Genomic DNA, 18,282 nt, shown 5'->3' with positions numbered 1-18,282 from the left:
TGATTAAACAAATGCTTCCAAATTTATCCTTAACACAAAAAAAATGCCTCAAATTTTGCCACAGCTTCAAAATAAAATCCTCGTTTACATTTCATGAGATCGAACATGAACTTCTTTATTGCGGAGTAGATGCATTACCAACTGAATTACTAGTTGTTGGCTAATCAGTAATTCTCTTGTACCACATATTACGTAACATTTTTACTATAATTGTTGGGTTCCTAGTCCAAAAATCTACACTTAAACACACATTTAGTCCACCCTAATATTAATATAGGATTTTAAACCAAAATAATAATTATAATGAAATATTTAGTCCAAATTGACCAATATCTATAGAAAAAACAGATCTCTATCATTTCTATTTAATCAAAAAATCAACTTTTGAAAACCAATCTCCACTTTTGAAAACCACCGCCTTCGACCACTAGTACCCTTGACCATCACCACCCCTGACAATCCCCATGCATCACTTCCTCCATTCTTCCACCTCTTTCTCTCTCCTCTCATTCCACTCCTCCATCTCTGTTACGCGCGAAGAGGGAGTCTCTTTTGTCGGAACCCAAACTGATTTGAGTAAAAGCCTAAAACTAAATAACATTCTAGAGAAACCCCTCAAACTATAAAGCAGTCTAGTTTAGGAGATTCTTTAACCAGAACACGAGTACTGACAAAAGAGTCCTCTTTCGAGAGAGAAAGAGAGAAAAAGAATGGCGGTAGTCAAAAGAGAAGAAGAAGAACATGAGATAAAAAGATTTATAGAAGTCCTAAAGGTTGCCCACAATAACAATTTGTCGACGAAATTTAACCAAAGGGGAAGAAAATAATGATGGTAGTGGAAAACAAAAGAGAAAAAAAAAAAAATCGACAAACCTCATTTTATATGGGCAATTGAAGTTCAAACATAAAATCCAAACAAGCAAATAGCAAAGAGGACCTGGATAAAAAAAAAAGAAGCAAAGAGTAGTTATGCCGTTAAATTGAATAAGAAAACACTCTGAAACCATAAGCCACTTCAAGAGGACCCAATAGATCTCACTTTCAACACACAAGTCTGAGAGATTTGATATCCATGTCGACTGATAATACGCCCCCAATTCAACTTTCTCTCTCTAAAATCGACAAATCTCAACTTGTTATTAAAGTTGCTATTGCTTCAAGACTTCTCCTTCTAACTCTGATCTTCATATGGAGATCTCTCCTTACTCCTTATGACACTTCCGCTACCTTAAACCCTAATTGTCTCTCTTCAAATTCTACTAACATCACTTCACCACCAGAAACTTCCCAATTCATTCTCTGGCCTAAGATTGGATCCGCCATTGAAGGTACCATTGTTTGGGATGGAGTTTATTTCATCAGAATCGCTCAATGTGGATATGAATATGAACAAACTTATGCTTTTTTGCCTCTTCTTCCAATTTTCATTAGGGCATTATCTCGAACAGGTAAACTACATCTGTAAAGTTCTTATCTTTAATTAGTGTAGTTCTTTCTGAGATAGATATGTGATTATTTGGTTTTGATTGTGGTTGAATTTTAGTTTTTGCTCCATTGATTCCGATTATTGGACACAGAGCAGTTTTGGGTTTATCAGGATATGTGATCAATAATATTGCCTTCTTGCTTGCGGCTATTTACTTTTACAGGTAAAAATGCATACTTTTTCCCCCTTTTCTTTACTAGTTTAAAGGCACGATAAGCTCTATGGGGAAACAGTAAGATTAGGGCAAACATTGTTAATTTGGAATCAGATTAACTCGAATACAAGAACCCGTTAGACATACCCTAAGGATTAAGTTCAGCTCACGAGCTAGCATGTTATTACTTCATAATTGTTGTCGGGTGTGGCTTTAATAGAATTCCCTTGTTGTATTTCTAAAGCTGTCAAATGTACTTCAGCTTAACCAATGCTTCAAAATGTGGCAAAATAACTTCAGAAGATTTTAATTACGTAAGAACCTTCTGAATTTCGATAGGCACAATTTAAGATATTTCAACATTTATCTGACGGTTGTATAAGTTTATCTTATTTTGGAATCAAATTAACTTGAACACAGAATCCCACAAGACATACCATAGGGATCAAGGATCGAAAGAAACAATACTTCAAAATTTGGCATTAAAATAGACATGTCTTGTTTAAGATGTGATTAACGTTAGTCGTTTTGCTGTCTAGGTTTAACATATTCTGAGTTTTTCTTATGTTAATTTCCCACTAATTTATGTGTATTTAATTGTTTTTATTTTTCATGTGCAGGCTTTCAGTTATTATATTGAAGGACACGAAAGCCGCACTGTGTGCTTCTGTATTGTTTTGCTTCAATCCAGCTTCCATTTTCTATTCATCAATGTAATCTCTTAAATTTTGGGGTTATAAAACTAAACTTTAAAGAATAGATGGCAGGGTAGAAATGATTTAACTGAATTTCTAACTTCGTCGTATTTGAACAGATACTCGGAGAGTTTGTATTCCTTATTTGCTTTTGGAGGTATATACCACTTATTATGTGGTGGAAATATTATAGCCGTGCTTCTGTTTGCTCTCTCTGGTCTTGCAAGATCAAATGGGGTGCTTAATGCTGGATATTTCTGTTTTCAGGCAATGCATCAGGCTTATGATGCTATCTTCTTGAAAAATAATGTTTTTGTAAGTATTTACCTTTCTATTCACGTTAAACTTGACTGCATAGTTTTCTTGATGGTTCGAAGAACAAAAGTTTGTGAAATTCTAGATGATACGTATGGACTAGGATTGAATAATCTTCTGATTAGTTTCTGTCTATTTGAAGTTGGCAGTGAGGGTTTTAATCATTGGAGCTGTACGCACTCTTTGTATTTTTGCTCCATTTGTTGGTTTTCAAGCTTACGGGTTCTACAATATTTGTCTTGGACGCCTATCAGATGAAATGAGACCTTGGTGCAAAGCAAGAATACCTTTTCTGTATGATTTTATTCAAGGTCATTATTGGTATGCCCATTATTATCACTACTACTTTATGTTTGTATTTGCAAGTTTACCGTCTTCACATAGCAATTTGTCAAATATGTAAAAGAGTTTGATTATTTGGGACTCGTCTTCTGAGTTTCTTAATAAGCTTGTGGTCTTGTGCATAATATCACAAAAGCTGAAAATAGTTTTTGATTTCACGGTGAACAATATAGATAGCATTTATCATTCATAGCCAATCGGTCATAGAATTGATGAATGATATTGTTTACTACCAATAACAGTAGAAAATGGTGTTTACCTCCTCAATCCTCAATTACAGATGCGACTTTGAATGCATTCATTACATTCTACTAAAATGTTAACATTTCTGTGATGTTCATTTGGTGGCTTCTGTTTTAATCAGGGGGGTGGGTTTCTTGAAGTATTTCCAACTGAAACAGTTACCCAACTTTCTTCTGGCAGCACCTATACTGTCCCTGGCAGTATACTCGATTTTATTTTATATGAGGTTACGGCCTGATATAGTTTTTTCGTTGGGTTTCCGAGCTTCTCGTGAAGAAAAGGACTTCGCTACTGTGCTCTATTCTTCTCGCACACAGAAAACATCGATGGATGCACATGTAGCAGGGAATGTCTCCTCTAAAATCCTTCAAGGTATCACTTTCGGACAAACTTTGCCTAAATTTCATACCATTGAACTCTATTTGTCTGTACAGATAAAAATATTTATTCTCTGCTAATTTATTCTAGCCACCAATGGTTTAAGATGTGGTTGTGCTCAAATGAGTGCTTAGTGCTTAATGAGATACCATTTTTGATGGTACATACAATAACATGTTTTCCCTCTGTTCAAAGTTCTGTATTGACATGCTCCAGAAAGATAACATTTTATGTAATTAATCAATTCCTACTTCCAAACAAGTTCTTGCTCTCTATGAAATAGGAAATTCCACCATAAGACGGAGGAGACGAGAAAGCTCCGAAGAGGCTCATGATTCTTCTCTGGGTCCTGGCCAATCAGATAGTGAAGTACCTGTTCCAGCAAAGACAACGTACTCTTCCATCTTAATTCTTCCATTCATTCTCCACCTCGGTTTCATGGCAGCCACTGCATTCTTTGTGATGCATGTTCAAGTAAGTATCCTGGCTTAGTCTTCCAATAGAATGAAATTTATTGCTAACAAACCCGCATGCTAAATCTATTTAAGTAGTTTTTATTTGAGAAATGCTCTGACTAGAGAGTGCTTCCCTGGAGTTAAGCATCTTAACTTCAGTTTATCTTCTAATTAGGCCCAAAGTATCATCACTTGTGAATTATCACCAGAACCTTATACCGCCAACATGCTATCTAATTGAGCAGAAGGGATTGTCAGGATCATGGTGTTAGAACTTCGAATATACTTATAGCCCTAAGGTTTAGGTAGTAATTATGCTAGGAAATCTTGTGTATATGATTCCATTAAAAGTACCTCCACAGTCCTTATTATAATTTCACTTGGGTTAACTTATTTCTTTTTACTTGAATATAAAACTTTATTGATTTTTTGACACATTTCGACAGGTTGCAACTCGTTTCTTGTCCGCTAGTCCTCCTCTTTACTGGTTTTCGTCGTACTTAATGATATCTCGTGGCACTAGCAGGCGATGGGGTTATTTTATTTGGGCATACTCTGCAGCTTACATTCTTCTTGGGAGTTTACTCTTCTCTAACTTCTATCCTTTTACTTGAGAGATTTCTCCTCAGTATCTCATATGATCTCAGACAATTTCTTCTCATCATCCCATTTTTCCAATTGTCATCCCAAATTATCCATGCCACTAACTGTAAAACCGGGGTTGCTTCATGTCCTTAGTAATGTCCTTTTCGTTTCATGTGTATAATTATTTCATAACAATTTTTCTTTGTACTGTAATTTTTTACAAGTAGTGTATAATCAATCACTTCTATGTCAATTGTATTTGTAAGTTTGGTAACTAAACATGAAAACATTGACTAGGATCAAAGTCAATAACCTAATTCTCCGTGAAAGATGTATTCATAACTCGACTATGAACTTGAAAGACTACCATAGTCCCCCAATCAATTGTTTTGAAGCATCTAAAAATAGTATCCTCAATTTGGAATCTTATTCTCTTCAATTTAGACGCTTGGGTTAATAACTTAAAGCGTAATTCGTTTGCGCTCAATCTTATACATCATAGACATTCTTTAACTTCTTATTATGTTTCTTAAATGTTTTTACCAAAAGAGTCTATTATTTGACATAGACTATGATGAAAAAAATTACTTGAAGGTCCATCAATGTCTATGGGAAAAAAAACAAACAAGAATAAAGAAGTGATTCAAGTTCTCATAAAGCTATGGATATGAGGATGATGGAAACATAAGGTGGTTTGAGTTAAGTTTATCAAACAAATAGTGGTTGATTACTCGAAAGAAAGAAAATTTGATCTGATAAGAAGCTCATTCGAGTTACAGTCAGCACTAAGCAGCAGAAACAACAGCAACCAGCCTTTTGTTCATGAGTGTATATACAGATGATAAAATTGCATTTGCAGAGCCAGATACAAAATGAGTCTACAAGGAATGAGTCAGATAGAAGCACCAGATCTGAGCACCTTCTCGAGCTTCTCGGCTTTGGCATAATCCTTCTCTGTTAGAGGGCCAGCAGGAAAAGGAGTGATTTCTACGACCAGGTGAGGAGTTGGGAGTTCATCAAACAGAGCTCTCACATTATTACAACATACACTTTCTCCATGAGCACTCTCCCTTCTAATCTGACACCCCTACAAAAAAAACCCGAAAACTTGATTTAGATTACCAAAAACATATATGAATAATTCGATTCTTGCTCCACTCCTTACATATATCAGATAATTGTTGAGTATCGAAGAACCTTACCTTATGGGAAGTAACATCTATGAAATGATCATCGTCGGATAGCAAAGAAGCAATGGCTTTAAGTAGTTTTCTGCCGACAGATTTCGAAGGAACTCTATAACTCCTTTTAAGAGTACCCTTTGTAGTAGGATGCCATTTGCTCACTAATTTCCTTCTGGTAACAGCTTCCTTCTCCTCTGATAGAAAAATAAACTCATATCACCATAAGATGAATAGGATAAGAACTACTTTTCTAAAGGAAAATCACTTTTAAGCTTAGGGTCCGTTTGATACGTGAGAAAACCTTGGGTAAGAAAATCAACCTTTTCTAGTGGGTAAGAAAATCAACATTTTCTTATGTAAATTGAATTTTGAAGTGTTTGATACGGTTGTAGGAAAATGGTAGGTGCTTTTAAACATCGTTGACATTTCTTGTATTCACATGTTCATTGAGGGTGCCTTCAAAATTCGTGATGATATTCATCCTTAACAGGAAGCAATCTTAACTTTTCACCATAATATCATGGGTTGGTCAGGAACTCAATTCTCACTCACCATTGTTTAATTAAATTGAACCAAATTTTTTTTATTTGGTGGGATTCCAATACTTAGATCTATGATCTATTAAAGATAGATTATTGTAGTATGCATATTTTACTTGAATGCTTCCAAAAGAAATTGCTCCAAATAATTGTTATTGACTTCTGACTATCACTTAATTATTAGTAGACTACCCCGATAATTCGTTGTTCTTGTGAGTGTATGTGGAAGACTAGAAGTTTAATGAAAGACTCTTTCAACTACCTCGATAACCCGTTGTTCCAAAAGAAATTGCTCCAAATAATTGCTACAAATAATTGCTTACAAATACTTCATCGAAAACTCGGTAAGCTTCTTCAATGACTCCGCATTTTGAGTACAATGAAATCAAAGAACTACCTACAAAGCTTGACGAATCAAAACTTGTTTTTAAGCATAACCCTTGTATTTGTTTGCCAAATTCTAGTAATGTAGAATTGCCGCAAACCCGAATAACACTCGAAAAGGTAAAATCATTAACCTCCAAATCCTCTAACAAAGCCTGTTTGAAAAGCCTTAGAGCTTCTTCATCTTCATCCATTTAAGCATACTCATATATCTTTCCACTCCAAGAAACTAACATTTTTATTAGGCATATTATCAAACATCTTGGGAGCTTTTTTTGTAACTCCACATTTAGCATACATATCAACCACTGAACTACCCACAAACACATCTGAATCAAAACCCATTTTGATGGCAAGAGAATGAATAGATTGTCCAATATCTGATCTAGACAAGATAGCACAGGATTTGGTTGCACTAGGAAATATATGATCGTCTGGTCTAATACCATATTCCAACATTTTCGAAAGAATTCAAGTGAGGATTAAGGGAGTTCATTTTGAGCAAAAGTAGAGATGATTGAACTCCAAGAAGTAGGAGATTTATATGAGATTTATATGGGGTTTCATTCGTTGTCATCTTACTGTTGTAATATTGGAACAGCAGGAAGAAGATCATCATCAAGTTGGTGATACTTCCCAATCTTCCAATTAATTCTCATTCTGACACTTTCACTAGGATTGGTTGAGAATTTGAAGCAACAGGAGATAACACTTTGATCCATTGAATCTTTTTCCTAATTGTGATTAAAAAAGGAAATGAGTAATTCGCCAACCTGATGTTCATCTTTCATTGTTGTTTGTTATGAAGATGAAGCTCCGAAAATTAGGGTTACATGAATTAGGGTATTTTCCAGTTCAAACAAGTTAGGATGAGGGTTTCTGCAGATTGGGATGAGGATTTGAACATATCGGGATTTAGGTTTTTTTTCTGGTTCAATCTGTGAGAATAGTCCCACATGGGAGAATGGGTAACTAGCAACCAAGAATATAAAGAATAGGTCCTCTCCACTCATTGCCAATTGGTTTTGAGTTGGATGGCCACAAACTTAACATGGTATCAGAGCTAGGCCCACACGTGATAGGCTTAAAAGCCACACGTGCTCCACGTCACCCGTAAAAAAAAAAAAAACACGTGTTAGGCTCAAAGAACGCCACACGTGAGGGGGCGTGTGAGAATAGTCCCACATGGGAGAATGGGTAACTAGCAACCAAGAATATAAAGAATAGGTCCTCTCCACTCATTGCCAATTGGTTTTGAGTTGGATGGCCACAAACTTAACACAATCTCATCTACAAACTAGAAAGAGAAATAAATCATCAAAAAGAGAATGAGAGCGAAAGAGGTGATTGATCTGAGCGATTTCAATTGATCGGGATTTAGGGCTCCAAGACTTGCAATTTTAGAGAAAAGATGATCTGCCATTTTTCTAGTCCAGAGAGATGTTGCAAGAGAGAGATATAATCTAGTCGCCTGAGAGAGAAATCGTAGACAGAGATAAAGAGTTAGATCTTGTTCACCGTGGCAAAATGGAGCTTGAGTGTTCTTGGAGCCATGAGAGATGGAGCTTCGACCATGGAAATAGAGAGATGAAAGTTTGAGAGAGAAAGACGGAAGACTGGAAGAGGAGAGAGAGCGCGTTTTGGCAGAGGGTGGGAATTAGGTTTTCCCACCTTTTTTGTGGGCAAATAAAACTCCCTTTTTTCCCACTTTTTTTTCCATGAGAATTCGGTTTTCTTACTCATAAAGACCAATCAAACACCAGAAAACTGATTTTCTTAAGAAAATCAGTTTTCTTACCCACTTTTCTCACGTATCAAACGGACCCTTATACAAAAAAGTAGTTTCTACTTCTTTTGTTGTTCTTGAGTTAAGGAGAAAGAAATGAAAGCTTCTGCATCAGATTACTAACTCAAAACCCTTAATGAAAAGCTTTTTTTCTTCCTTCTAAATCACAAACAAGTCTATTTGTAATCATAATCAAAGGACTAATCAACTATGATGAGAACTAAATGGAAACGTCATATAAATAAAAACATCAATTAGGGAAAAAAAAATCCACAAACCTGAGTTTCCTTGGAGGCTTTCTAACCAATCAGAAAACCCTAAATCATTAGTCTCTGGTTGAACAAATAATCATGAGAAAAACTCAATTAGAACAAACACCCATTAAATAGTTTTTCAAGAAAAGGGGAAAACAGTAAGTAAAAGATCAAAACCTGAGATGAAAGGATTGGATTTAGATCCAGCTAAACCAGCTTTGAGCAAAGCATAAAAGATGCAAACCCTACCAGCCCACAACACAGGAGCTTCAAATAAAGAAGCATGAACAGAAGGGGTAAGTTTATTTTTTCCATATCTGGTACTAGTAGTAGAAATGCAAGATGATCTCTTCAATACTTGTTCAAAACAAGGAAAGAGTTGTTTAGAAAGAAAATGGGGATTTGGGTTTGTTGTGGGATTATCCTTTACTTGAGTAGATTGATAAGGTGATCCAAAGGTTGTTTGGAAGTATGAGAGTAGCATTTCTTTGGGAGGCAAGAAAGAACAATAATGAATCTTCTTCTTCTATTTAGGGTGAAAAACACAGACTACTGGTGTAATATTAATGGGTTTTCTTTGACAAAAAAGAAAAAACACAAATGTTAGTAGATAAATTATTATTTTTGGATAAGGGCGATGAGTCTGATAGACGGATTATAGATATTGTGGGCACTGGTCTGAGTCTCACTCTGTGATAGGATCCAAGTAGGGATGGGAGTCAAGTCCAAGTGTCCAACAGCCCACCCGCTACTAGACCCATATGGTCTGGGTCCGAAGGGCTAATGTACTGGTCAGAAGCCTGAGACCTGCACTACCCGCACGGCCTGTTAGAAGATTTGGTCTCTATTTGAAAATATGTACTGGTCAGAAGCCTAAGCCGTGCACTACCCGACCGACCTGTTAGAAGATTTGGGCTCTATCTGATAAAAAGTCTACATGTGCCATTAGTCTGAACACCAAGCTCAACCTAGTAGAATGGTTTGATTGCCCGTCAATTGAGCGCGCTACATGTGCCATTAGTCTGAACACCAAGCTCAATCTTAGAAATCCGACCAACATACCAGTATTATCGTATATACACCCAACGTCTGTTTATTTTCAATAATGTTGCATTTGGCTCTAGGTTGTCCAGACTTACCTGGCCGAGTCTGGTGATTAAATCCATTGTTTTCCGAAATATGCAACCCGAAAAGCCCAAGCCCACACGAGGCCTAGCATAAAGTACCCATGGGTACTCGAGTCCGAGCCCCTGGACCCAAGTTCCTTCATACTAATTTTGAGACTGTAGGCCTGAAGTCTGAAGTATTTCGATTGCCTTTGGAAGCACTTATTTTGGTCAGACATTAAGATATTTCAATCATACAGTCACATTCATTTCATCAGATTAAAGACAAAATAGATCTTTTAATCAAAACATTTTAGAGATAGCATTAAACAAGAAACTATAAGGTTAACATACATAAAAGTTCTCTAAATTCTTTATCTTCTTCTCCCACTATCTTTCAAACAAAACAAAGCTAACTAGACCCACTCTATTCAGATTTAAACTTGGAGAGTTTCTCTGGGTTGACCTAGCTTAGTCACATTAACACCATCTGAACTTCTACTCTGAATTTGCTCATACTCAATAGATTGGTTTCTCAATCCACTTTTTCCAACTATTTTCAAACAAAGAACTCCTGCAAGTATCAGAATGGAAGCAAGAATCCAACTAAACTGCAAATTAGCAACAGCAACTGCTCTAGAACTATCTTCATCATTCAAACATGTTAAATTTCCATGGATATTGTTTCCATGTTTGATCCATTTCACTTCACATCCATTCGGAACAAATTTCGGAACCCATAACATAAATCCCATATTCATAAACCAGAAACCTTGAAACATAACCGAAATCGAAAGAACAAGAGCTAATACAAAATTTTTGGGGGAAATGGTTATTCCAACTGATGATATAAATGAAACGAGAACTATAACTTGTAATAGCCAATGGTAATGACCTTCTAAACCAACATGATCTGCTGAGTGAAAATGGAGCAAGAACAGTTCTTGACCGAAAACAGACGAAGCAAGAATTCCAATTAGTCCAGATAAGATTTCGAGCGAGCTTGTTAATTCAATTGCAAGTGTGAAACCTGAAAATATAGCTAAATGTAGGAAGATGGTCATGTGTTCTAAGTTAATGAACTCAAGAGATAAGTGCAAGTTAGGGATATCGACGACTTGCAAAAAGGCGGTGAGGATGGAGAAGGTAAACATGAAAATTAGTTCTAGGTATTTGAAATTGAAGAAGGAAGATGATGAGTTGAATGGGTACCAAAATTTCGATCGAAAATTAGTTTTTCCTTTGAGAGAATAGTCATTGATGGTATTAATGGTGTGCCATAAACCAAGAAGGACCAGAGAGAAGCCAGGAACTAAGTGTCCTATAAATGTACCCATGAATGTTCCACTCTCAAAATGCTCAAGTTTGGTTTCTTTCTAAACGTACTCCACCTTAAGTAGCTCAAATTGGAATTTGAGTAGGAGTCACATTAGTGACTCATACTACATAAAAATCAAAAAAGTATATACTAGTCTCATTTGGTGCAGTCTGAGCAGATATCCAATCAAATGAGTAGAATATACAATAAGCAAATGTAATAAGAATCTAGGGAAAGAGGGATATAAAAAAAATGCTCACTTTAGATATATAAAATGTGATAGTCTCACAACGCTTGAAGAAGCATTCAGATACTGGGCTACCAATGCGAGCTCAAGTTCAACAAGTATTGAGTTGGTTCCTGGAGCCGTCACCAAGAACAAACCCTTGTACTCGTTGAGCCTTAGTGCCAAAAGCAGGGATAATATCGGTAACTGCTGCAGCTTGGGTAGTCACATATATTGAATGATAACTTGGTTAGTGCCTAGCAAATTCATAAGGATTTAAATAATAAAGTTTGAAGTATAACTGCAAATAAATAAAATAAGTCTTCCACTGACACTGCAAAAGATTATGAAGTTCACTGTAGTGGAAAAGAAGTTGAATACACCGAAAATGAGCCATTTTAACATATTGGGTTATAGGATTTCTCCACCATAAAAGATGTGGTAAATTATGTTTCCACTTGTTCAAGAAATAATCGTTTCATGAACTTTACCTACTTAATATAAACACTTGAATGGATATAAGAAAGTAAGATACCACTTTTAAAGTATATTCCCCTTGCACGAAGATTTTTCTGTTGATCTGAACCTTCAGTTTTCTACAAGAAAGCTGAATCTATCTGTTCATAACAAATCTCAAATGATATTCAAATTACAAGCTTTAATAGAATTATTCAAAAATTAATATGTTCAAGAACTTAATCAGAAAATAAGAAGAAAAACCAGAAGAACCGTAACAAAAATTTTCCTTCTCTCTGATTCTGTAAAATATAAGTGCAAGTACACCAAAGAGGTTGATCGGAATTATAAAAAACGAATACAGTGATTGATTTCTATTATGATAGAAAAATGAAACAGCTAATAGGACGTACGTGTATCCTGATTGCCTTCAATGAGAAAAAGGTAACCACCCCAAGTTTCTCGAGATTCCGGATTGAGCCAAATCTTAAATAGCAAGGAAACGCAAATCGTTTACCTTGGCATGCCAAAGCATTTTGGAAAGTATCTCCTTCCTAGTACATTTATGGACTACAAGACGTTATTCTCATCTTTGTCTTCATCTTTCGCAAGTCCTTCAATCAACGATAGATAGGTACTATCATCAGGATTGATGCCGTTGCTAACCATTTCTTTGAGAAGCGCTTCAGCATGATATTTTTCATTGGTTTTGCATAAACCTTGAATAAGGGCATTATACGTAAGAAGAGTGGGATTAAACCCTTTACTCAACATCTCATCCCGAACTCTCAAAGCATCATTCATATCCCCTTTTCTACTATAACCACTAATAAGAGTATTGTAACTTATATGATCGGGTTGTATCCCTCTTTTCTTCATATCAATGAGAATCCCACGAGCCTCCTCCACTTTCCCTATTCTACATAGCCCTTGCATTAATGTATTGTAAGTCACTTCATCGGGAGCTATCTTCTTCTCATCCATTTCCTTCACAAGCATAAATCCACGTTCGATATTTCCATTAGCACAATGACCATCAATCAACGCATTAAACATTATCAGATCAGGAATCAACCCTTTCTTCATTATCTGTTTGAATAAATCATCAGCCTCATTCATTCTATTCCTTTTACCAAGAACATAAATAAGAGGAGTATAAGTCTTCGCTGTAGGATGAATCCCTTTACGAGACATTTCTTCATGGAGTAAAAATGCTTTCTTCGCATTTCCCTCTTTACAATACCCATTAATCAAAATATTATAAGTGATATTATCAGGAGCTATTCCTCTTTCTTTCATCTCCTTCATCAAGTTATCCACTTCAATTATCTTCCCCTCCATAAACAATGCATGAATCAATAAATTATAAGTCGAAATAGTCGGTTTAATTCCTTTACCAACCATCTCGTCTCTATACCGAAAAGCCATATCCAAGTTCCCCTTATTGCAATACCCATCAATCAAAGTATTGTAGGTTATAGCAGTAGGAACCAATTTGATTTCTACCATTTTGTTGAACAAACTCACAGCTTCATCAAGCTGCCCCACTTTGCATAATCCACTTATAAGTGACCCATATGTATAAGCATCTGGTTTAATACCTTTACCTTTCATAGACTGAAAAATCTCATTAGCTCCTTCAAGTTTTCCATTCAAACAATAACCTTGAATTATAGTGTTATAAGTTATAACAGTAGGTCTAAAACCAGCAGTCTCCATATAAGTAATAAAAGCTTTCGCCTTCTTCAATTTTCCTTCTTTACACAAGACATTGATCATAATGTTAAATGTACAAAGAGAAGATTTAATCTTTAACCTAAACATTTCAGCATACAAAACCCAAGCTGTTTCAGTTTTATTCTGCTTCAAAAGTAAATTCAAAAGCTCATTGCAACTTTCAATTTGGGGAAGAATTTCTTGATCTTTCATTAAGTAAAAACACTCCAAACCCTCATTAGATTTCTTCAATTTGCAACAAGCAGTAACCAATAAACTAAGAACAATCGAATTCAAATTCGACGAATTCAATAAATCACAAGCAAGTACTAATTCATCAAAAATCTGTTTATTTGTAGCATACCCACCACTGATTACTCTCATCAGGAGTTGAAGAGGTGGTTGTGATGATGGGAGTTGAGATATTATAACTAAAGAATAACTGAAACATTTGAGGTTAAAGTTAAAAAACCCAAATTTTTCAATAAACCCTAGAACTAGTTCAGGGGATTCACGAAGATTACCAAGGACATTAAGGATTAAAGATGGGGATAGATTTGGAATGACTTGTTCGACTGAATTCCATTGAGAATTTAATATGGATTTCTCCAAGAAATCTTCAGTGATGATGGCTTTGTTTTTTAGAGGTTTGATTTCTGGTTGAGAAGTTGAAGAAATGAACGCATAGAACTGACCTTGATTAGTGGAGGAGATATTTGTTAACTTCTTTTTCCATTTTAGGGTTTGATTAATGAGAGCTCTGTGAATTCTCATTTTATGGTTGAAATCGTGTAGGGAAGAAGAAGAAGAAGAAGCTAGAGGTTTAAGCAACGGGTTTTACTGAAGATTAGGGGTGGAAATCGGGCAGGTATGGACGCCCACGGGCCACGGGTAACTTTACTTTGGACTCGGGTGGGTCGGTCATATTCTCTAAATGGCTTATTAGGGCACTCGGATAAAACGGACGGGTAATTTTAAAGTTCCTCTTTCTCAAAGCCCGCCCATGCCCGTTTAATGACTCGGGTTAGATGGCATCGGGCACACTGTCGGGTATACAACAAATGTGCGAAACTTGATTCAGTTTTCGAATGTAGATTTTGGGGAGGAACTCAACTTGTTATCTCTCTCCTCGCTATTTCGACAAGAGGATGATCTCCTTTGTTGGAACACTTGATTCTGTTGAAGAGAAATTCAAAATCAGATGGCCTTATGTTTTTGATGTTTTTCTGAACCAGACTGGTCGTTCCAGCAAAGGGGACCGTCCCTTCGTCGGTATAGAAAGAGAGAAAAAATAGTGGTAGTGATCAGAGGTGGTGTGTGGTGTGTGTGGTTGAAGATGAGGGTGAAAATAAAGATTATGAGGGTAACAGACAAACAATTTCAATTTATGACTCAAAATTATATTATCTTAAAAGTTAATTGAAGTCTAATGTGGTTGAGAAAAGTCTACATCCTCCAAAAACAATCGCACTTGCCACTGAAAAAATTCAAAACTGAGTAGCATCCGGCGAGATTTTTTTAATCATATCTGAGTTAATTCGAGAACATTTTTAGCAAGTTTGTTTTTGGGTTATTCAGTAATTGACCCTTAATTATTTAACAATATTAGGACTATACTCCCAAAATGAAAATCTGTATGACCTTGATCCCTATTCTGGATTTTTCCGTTAAATATCAATTAAGTGGTTCGCATGACAACTACATGTGTGACGTATGACAAAAATACTCTTCATGGAATATTTAGGTTATTTAGACATTGACCCCTAGTTATTTTGCAATTTTAGGCCTAGAATCCCAAAATGAAAATATGTCTGAGATTGACTCTCATTCTCGATTTTTCCGTTAAAAAACCATTAAAGTGAGTAGCTTGCCTACCACATGCATAAGTTTTTTTTTTATATTATAAGTAACAAGTCTCTAACTAAGGACTAGACTTTGTCTCTAACAATTATATATCTGAGACTTTTTCTAATCTTTCTAATCAACCAGACTTAGTATGTGGAGTGTGGACAGCTAGATGCTGGGGTAACCATTTTTTATATGTTTTCCATCGGTAGTCTATATTATATTTACCCAGATGGGTTGAACCCGTCTCGGACTTCGGATAACATACTTTCTCACTATTTTTGCTTATTTGGATCGGGTTCTCGGACTAACTTTGAGTTCATGTACCAATCATAAAAACTATCTCTCAAAATCTATAGAAATAAGAGGAATACGAAAACCACGCGAACTATTTTATTGCTATTTGACGAAAACATCGAGAATGAGAGCTAACCCTAAGCATTTATGTTTTGGGGGTTTAGTCCTAATATCAGTAAATAGTTAGGGGTCAATGTCTAAATAACCTAAATATTTAATGAAGGGCATTTTTGTCATAAGTCACACATGTGGTTTGCACGCTAACCACTTAACTGATATTTAACGAAAAATTAAGGTCAACGCCCTAATATTGCTAAATAATTGGAAGTCAATGTATAATAATCCATCTTTATCTCCCTCGTCGTCCGCGAATGGGCTATTTTAGGTTTTTTTTTAGGTTGTGTCACTCATTTATTAAATTTGAATTAAGTTTATTATCTGACTTGAATGCCTATTATATCCATAAGTAAAACAAGTGGAACCTAGACGAGACAGATGGAAACAAGTAAGAAGAAGACGACCCTCAAATTACAAAAAAAAAAAAAGTAAGAAGAATACGAACTAGTCTAAAGTTCTAAACATACACAAAAACACAAAGTGACCCCTAAAATAGGATGAATATTAGGAGTTTTATCAGAAAAAACTTAAGAAAAGAAAAGGAAATTACCATCTCTAAAATTAACAATCATATCAAAGACCAAGACGACAAAGAAATTGCAACTTGGATGGAGGACCAGGAAACCTTATTCCACTCTATCTATACAATTTTTGCTTCGCCCCGAGATGTGATCAACTCACCCATTTGGCCCCCTACATTTTAACAGCTTACATCCTCATCCCCTTGTTAACAGCTATCTCTACTGACAATTTCTTTCTAGCAAGACAGTCACCCCCCCAAGGGGATGGCTAACTGAGACTAGGTTAAGTCAATGTTATGTCAATTTTCTTTCTCATTTCTATTCTTTAATCATTCTCTGGTTCACTTTCTTTATTAAGCAAAATAAATAGATGGGTCAATTTCTCTTAAGCAACCAAAAATGGATGACTCGTGGTTGGTCCTTCAAATTGTCCAACACGTCCAAAGAAAAGAAAATCCGGACAAATATTTCTTTAGCTAGAGAATAGACTATATCATCCGTACGCGTATCAATTTAGTACAGTACCCTCAATTTAATATACATATGGTAGCTAACCTACCAAGATCTCCGTGTTTGTTAATTTTTCTTCATTTTAAACCACAAGAAACAGAAACAAAAATGTGAGATTCATTATTTTGGTCCTTTAAATTGTCCAACACGTTTAAGAAAAAAAAGAATTGGGGGAGAATTTTTCTTATTTAAAAAAGGACCTCTATTATTACAAGTATGACAATTTACCACAATATCCTCATATTAGTATAAACATGGTAGCTAGCCTAACAAGGTTTTTTTGTACTTGTGTGTTTCTCTCTTAGGTTTAGATCATTGAAAAAAGAAGAAAAAGGAAAAGACCTTTGTGTCAATTTCTTATAAAGACAACCTTCCTTAGTTCCATTTCAATACTTCATAGTTCACACAGTCAACAAGAACATCTCCTCATCAAACACCTAAAAGGTAGGATTTTTTTTTTCCACAATGGCAAGAATTCTATTTAAATCTATCTCCATAATCACCTTCTTCTTCATTCTCTTCTCCGGCAACGACTCCGTCACCGGAAAATTAGATGCAGCACAACATGGTTTGGGGAAAGAAAAATTAAGTCACTTGCACTTCTACTTCCATGACACTGTTAGTGGGCCTAACGCTACCGTGGCTCTGGTCGCCTCGAACCCTTCACCGAATAAACCCGTAGGGATCCCATTCGGTGATGTTTTCGTGATCGATGACCCGTTAACAAATGGACCAGAAATAAATTCGAAACTAGTCGGAAGAGCCCAAGGAATATATGCTTTCGCTTCGAAAGATGAAGCTGCTCTGTTAATGAATATGAATCTTGTGTTTTCGGAAGGGGTATATAATGGGAGTAATCTATGTTTACAAGGGAGGAACTTGGTTTCGTCCGGGGTCCGGGAAATGCCGATTGTTAGTGGTAGTGGTGTTTTCAGATTTGCTCGAGGTTATGCGTTGGCTAAGACTCACTCGCTTGGTCGCGAGACGGCCGTTGTCGAGTATAATGTGTTTGTCTTTCATTTCTAGTAAACTATTTTTATTATGAACTTGTTCTTATGTAGAAACTACGGGGAAAATGAGTGATTTATTATCGGTTTAATAAAATAGTTTTAAATGTTTTACCTATCACTTTCTTGATTACTGGTTTGATTATCGTCGTTAGATTGGTTAATTTGTGTTCAAAAATGCACAAAATGAATCGGTAATAAATGTGTACGGGGAACAACATTGAGACAGAAATGAAATTATTTGCAGTTAGAGTGTTAACGAAATAATTATTCTAAATTTTAAGGGTTCTAAATGAACAAAACTAGATATGCAGTATAAGGAAATGATGAGGACCACTCATTTTATTTGTACTTTCTCTTTAT

The 18,282-nt window shown here is 35.8% G+C and overlaps 4 protein-coding genes, 1 long non-coding RNA gene and 1 pseudogene across 5 annotated transcripts; 2 read left to right on the top strand and 4 right to left on the bottom strand.

Annotated features, from left to right (window-relative positions):
* The first annotated feature begins 793 nt into the window (after positions 1-793).
* On the top strand, positions 794-4,906 carry LOC147545764 (transferases, transferring hexosyl groups). Its single transcript, XM_086632938.1, has 8 exons — positions 794-1,448; positions 1,544-1,649; positions 2,261-2,353; positions 2,455-2,650; positions 2,793-2,971; positions 3,357-3,607; positions 3,897-4,087; positions 4,515-4,906. Exons 1-8 carry the CDS (start codon positions 1,073-1,075, stop codon positions 4,680-4,682), a joined length of 1,560 nt encoding a protein of 519 aa, XP_086489064.1. The 5' UTR covers positions 794-1,072; the 3' UTR covers positions 4,683-4,906.
* A 470-nt stretch (positions 4,907-5,376) lies between these two features.
* LOC147545762 (6,7-dimethyl-8-ribityllumazine synthase) lies at positions 5,377-9,627 on the bottom strand. The gene is made up of 4 exons (XM_086632940.1): positions 8,978-9,627; positions 8,825-8,878; positions 5,856-6,031; positions 5,377-5,740 (listed from the first exon to the last, which is right to left on the bottom strand). Exons 1-4 carry the CDS (start codon positions 9,282-9,284, stop codon positions 5,546-5,548), a joined length of 732 nt encoding a protein of 243 aa, XP_086489066.1. The 5' UTR covers positions 9,285-9,627; the 3' UTR covers positions 5,377-5,545.
* On the bottom strand, positions 6,513-8,587 carry LOC147545763 (uncharacterized). Its single transcript, XR_015223154.1, has 2 exons — positions 8,043-8,587; positions 6,513-7,698 (listed from the first exon to the last, which is right to left on the bottom strand). It is a non-coding gene; the product is annotated as an uncharacterized LOC147545763 (long non-coding RNA).
* Positions 9,628-10,185: 558 nt separating the features above from the next.
* LOC147545761 (transmembrane epididymal protein (DUF716)) lies at positions 10,186-11,243 on the bottom strand. Its single transcript, XM_086632939.1, has one exon. The coding sequence runs from the start codon at positions 11,241-11,243 to the stop codon at positions 10,344-10,346; it is 900 nt and encodes a 299-aa protein (XP_086489065.1). The 3' UTR covers positions 10,186-10,343.
* LOC147545760 (Pentatricopeptide repeat (PPR) superfamily protein) lies at positions 10,186-14,434 on the bottom strand. The gene is made up of 4 exons (XM_086632937.1): positions 12,320-14,434; positions 11,986-12,067; positions 11,485-11,666; positions 10,186-10,936 (listed from the first exon to the last, which is right to left on the bottom strand). The coding sequence occupies exon 1, from the start codon at positions 14,394-14,396 to the stop codon at positions 12,477-12,479; it is 1,920 nt and encodes a 639-aa protein (XP_086489063.1). The 5' UTR covers positions 14,397-14,434; the 3' UTR covers positions 10,186-10,936; positions 11,485-11,666; positions 11,986-12,067; positions 12,320-12,476.
* Positions 14,435-17,215: 2,781 nt separating this feature from the next.
* LOC147545759 (pterocarpan synthase 1 pseudogene) lies at positions 17,216-18,037 on the top strand (annotated as a pseudogene).
* Positions 18,038-18,282: the final 245 nt, after the last annotated feature.

This window comes from Eschscholzia californica, unplaced genomic scaffold (assembly GCF_041429995.1).
Source record: "Eschscholzia californica isolate CP2 unplaced genomic scaffold, dmEscCali1.0.p SCAF_4, whole genome shotgun sequence".
Lineage (NCBI taxonomy): Eukaryota > Viridiplantae > Streptophyta > Magnoliopsida > Ranunculales > Papaveraceae > Eschscholzia > Eschscholzia californica.
This window is presented reverse-complemented; position numbering and strand designations above follow the sequence as displayed.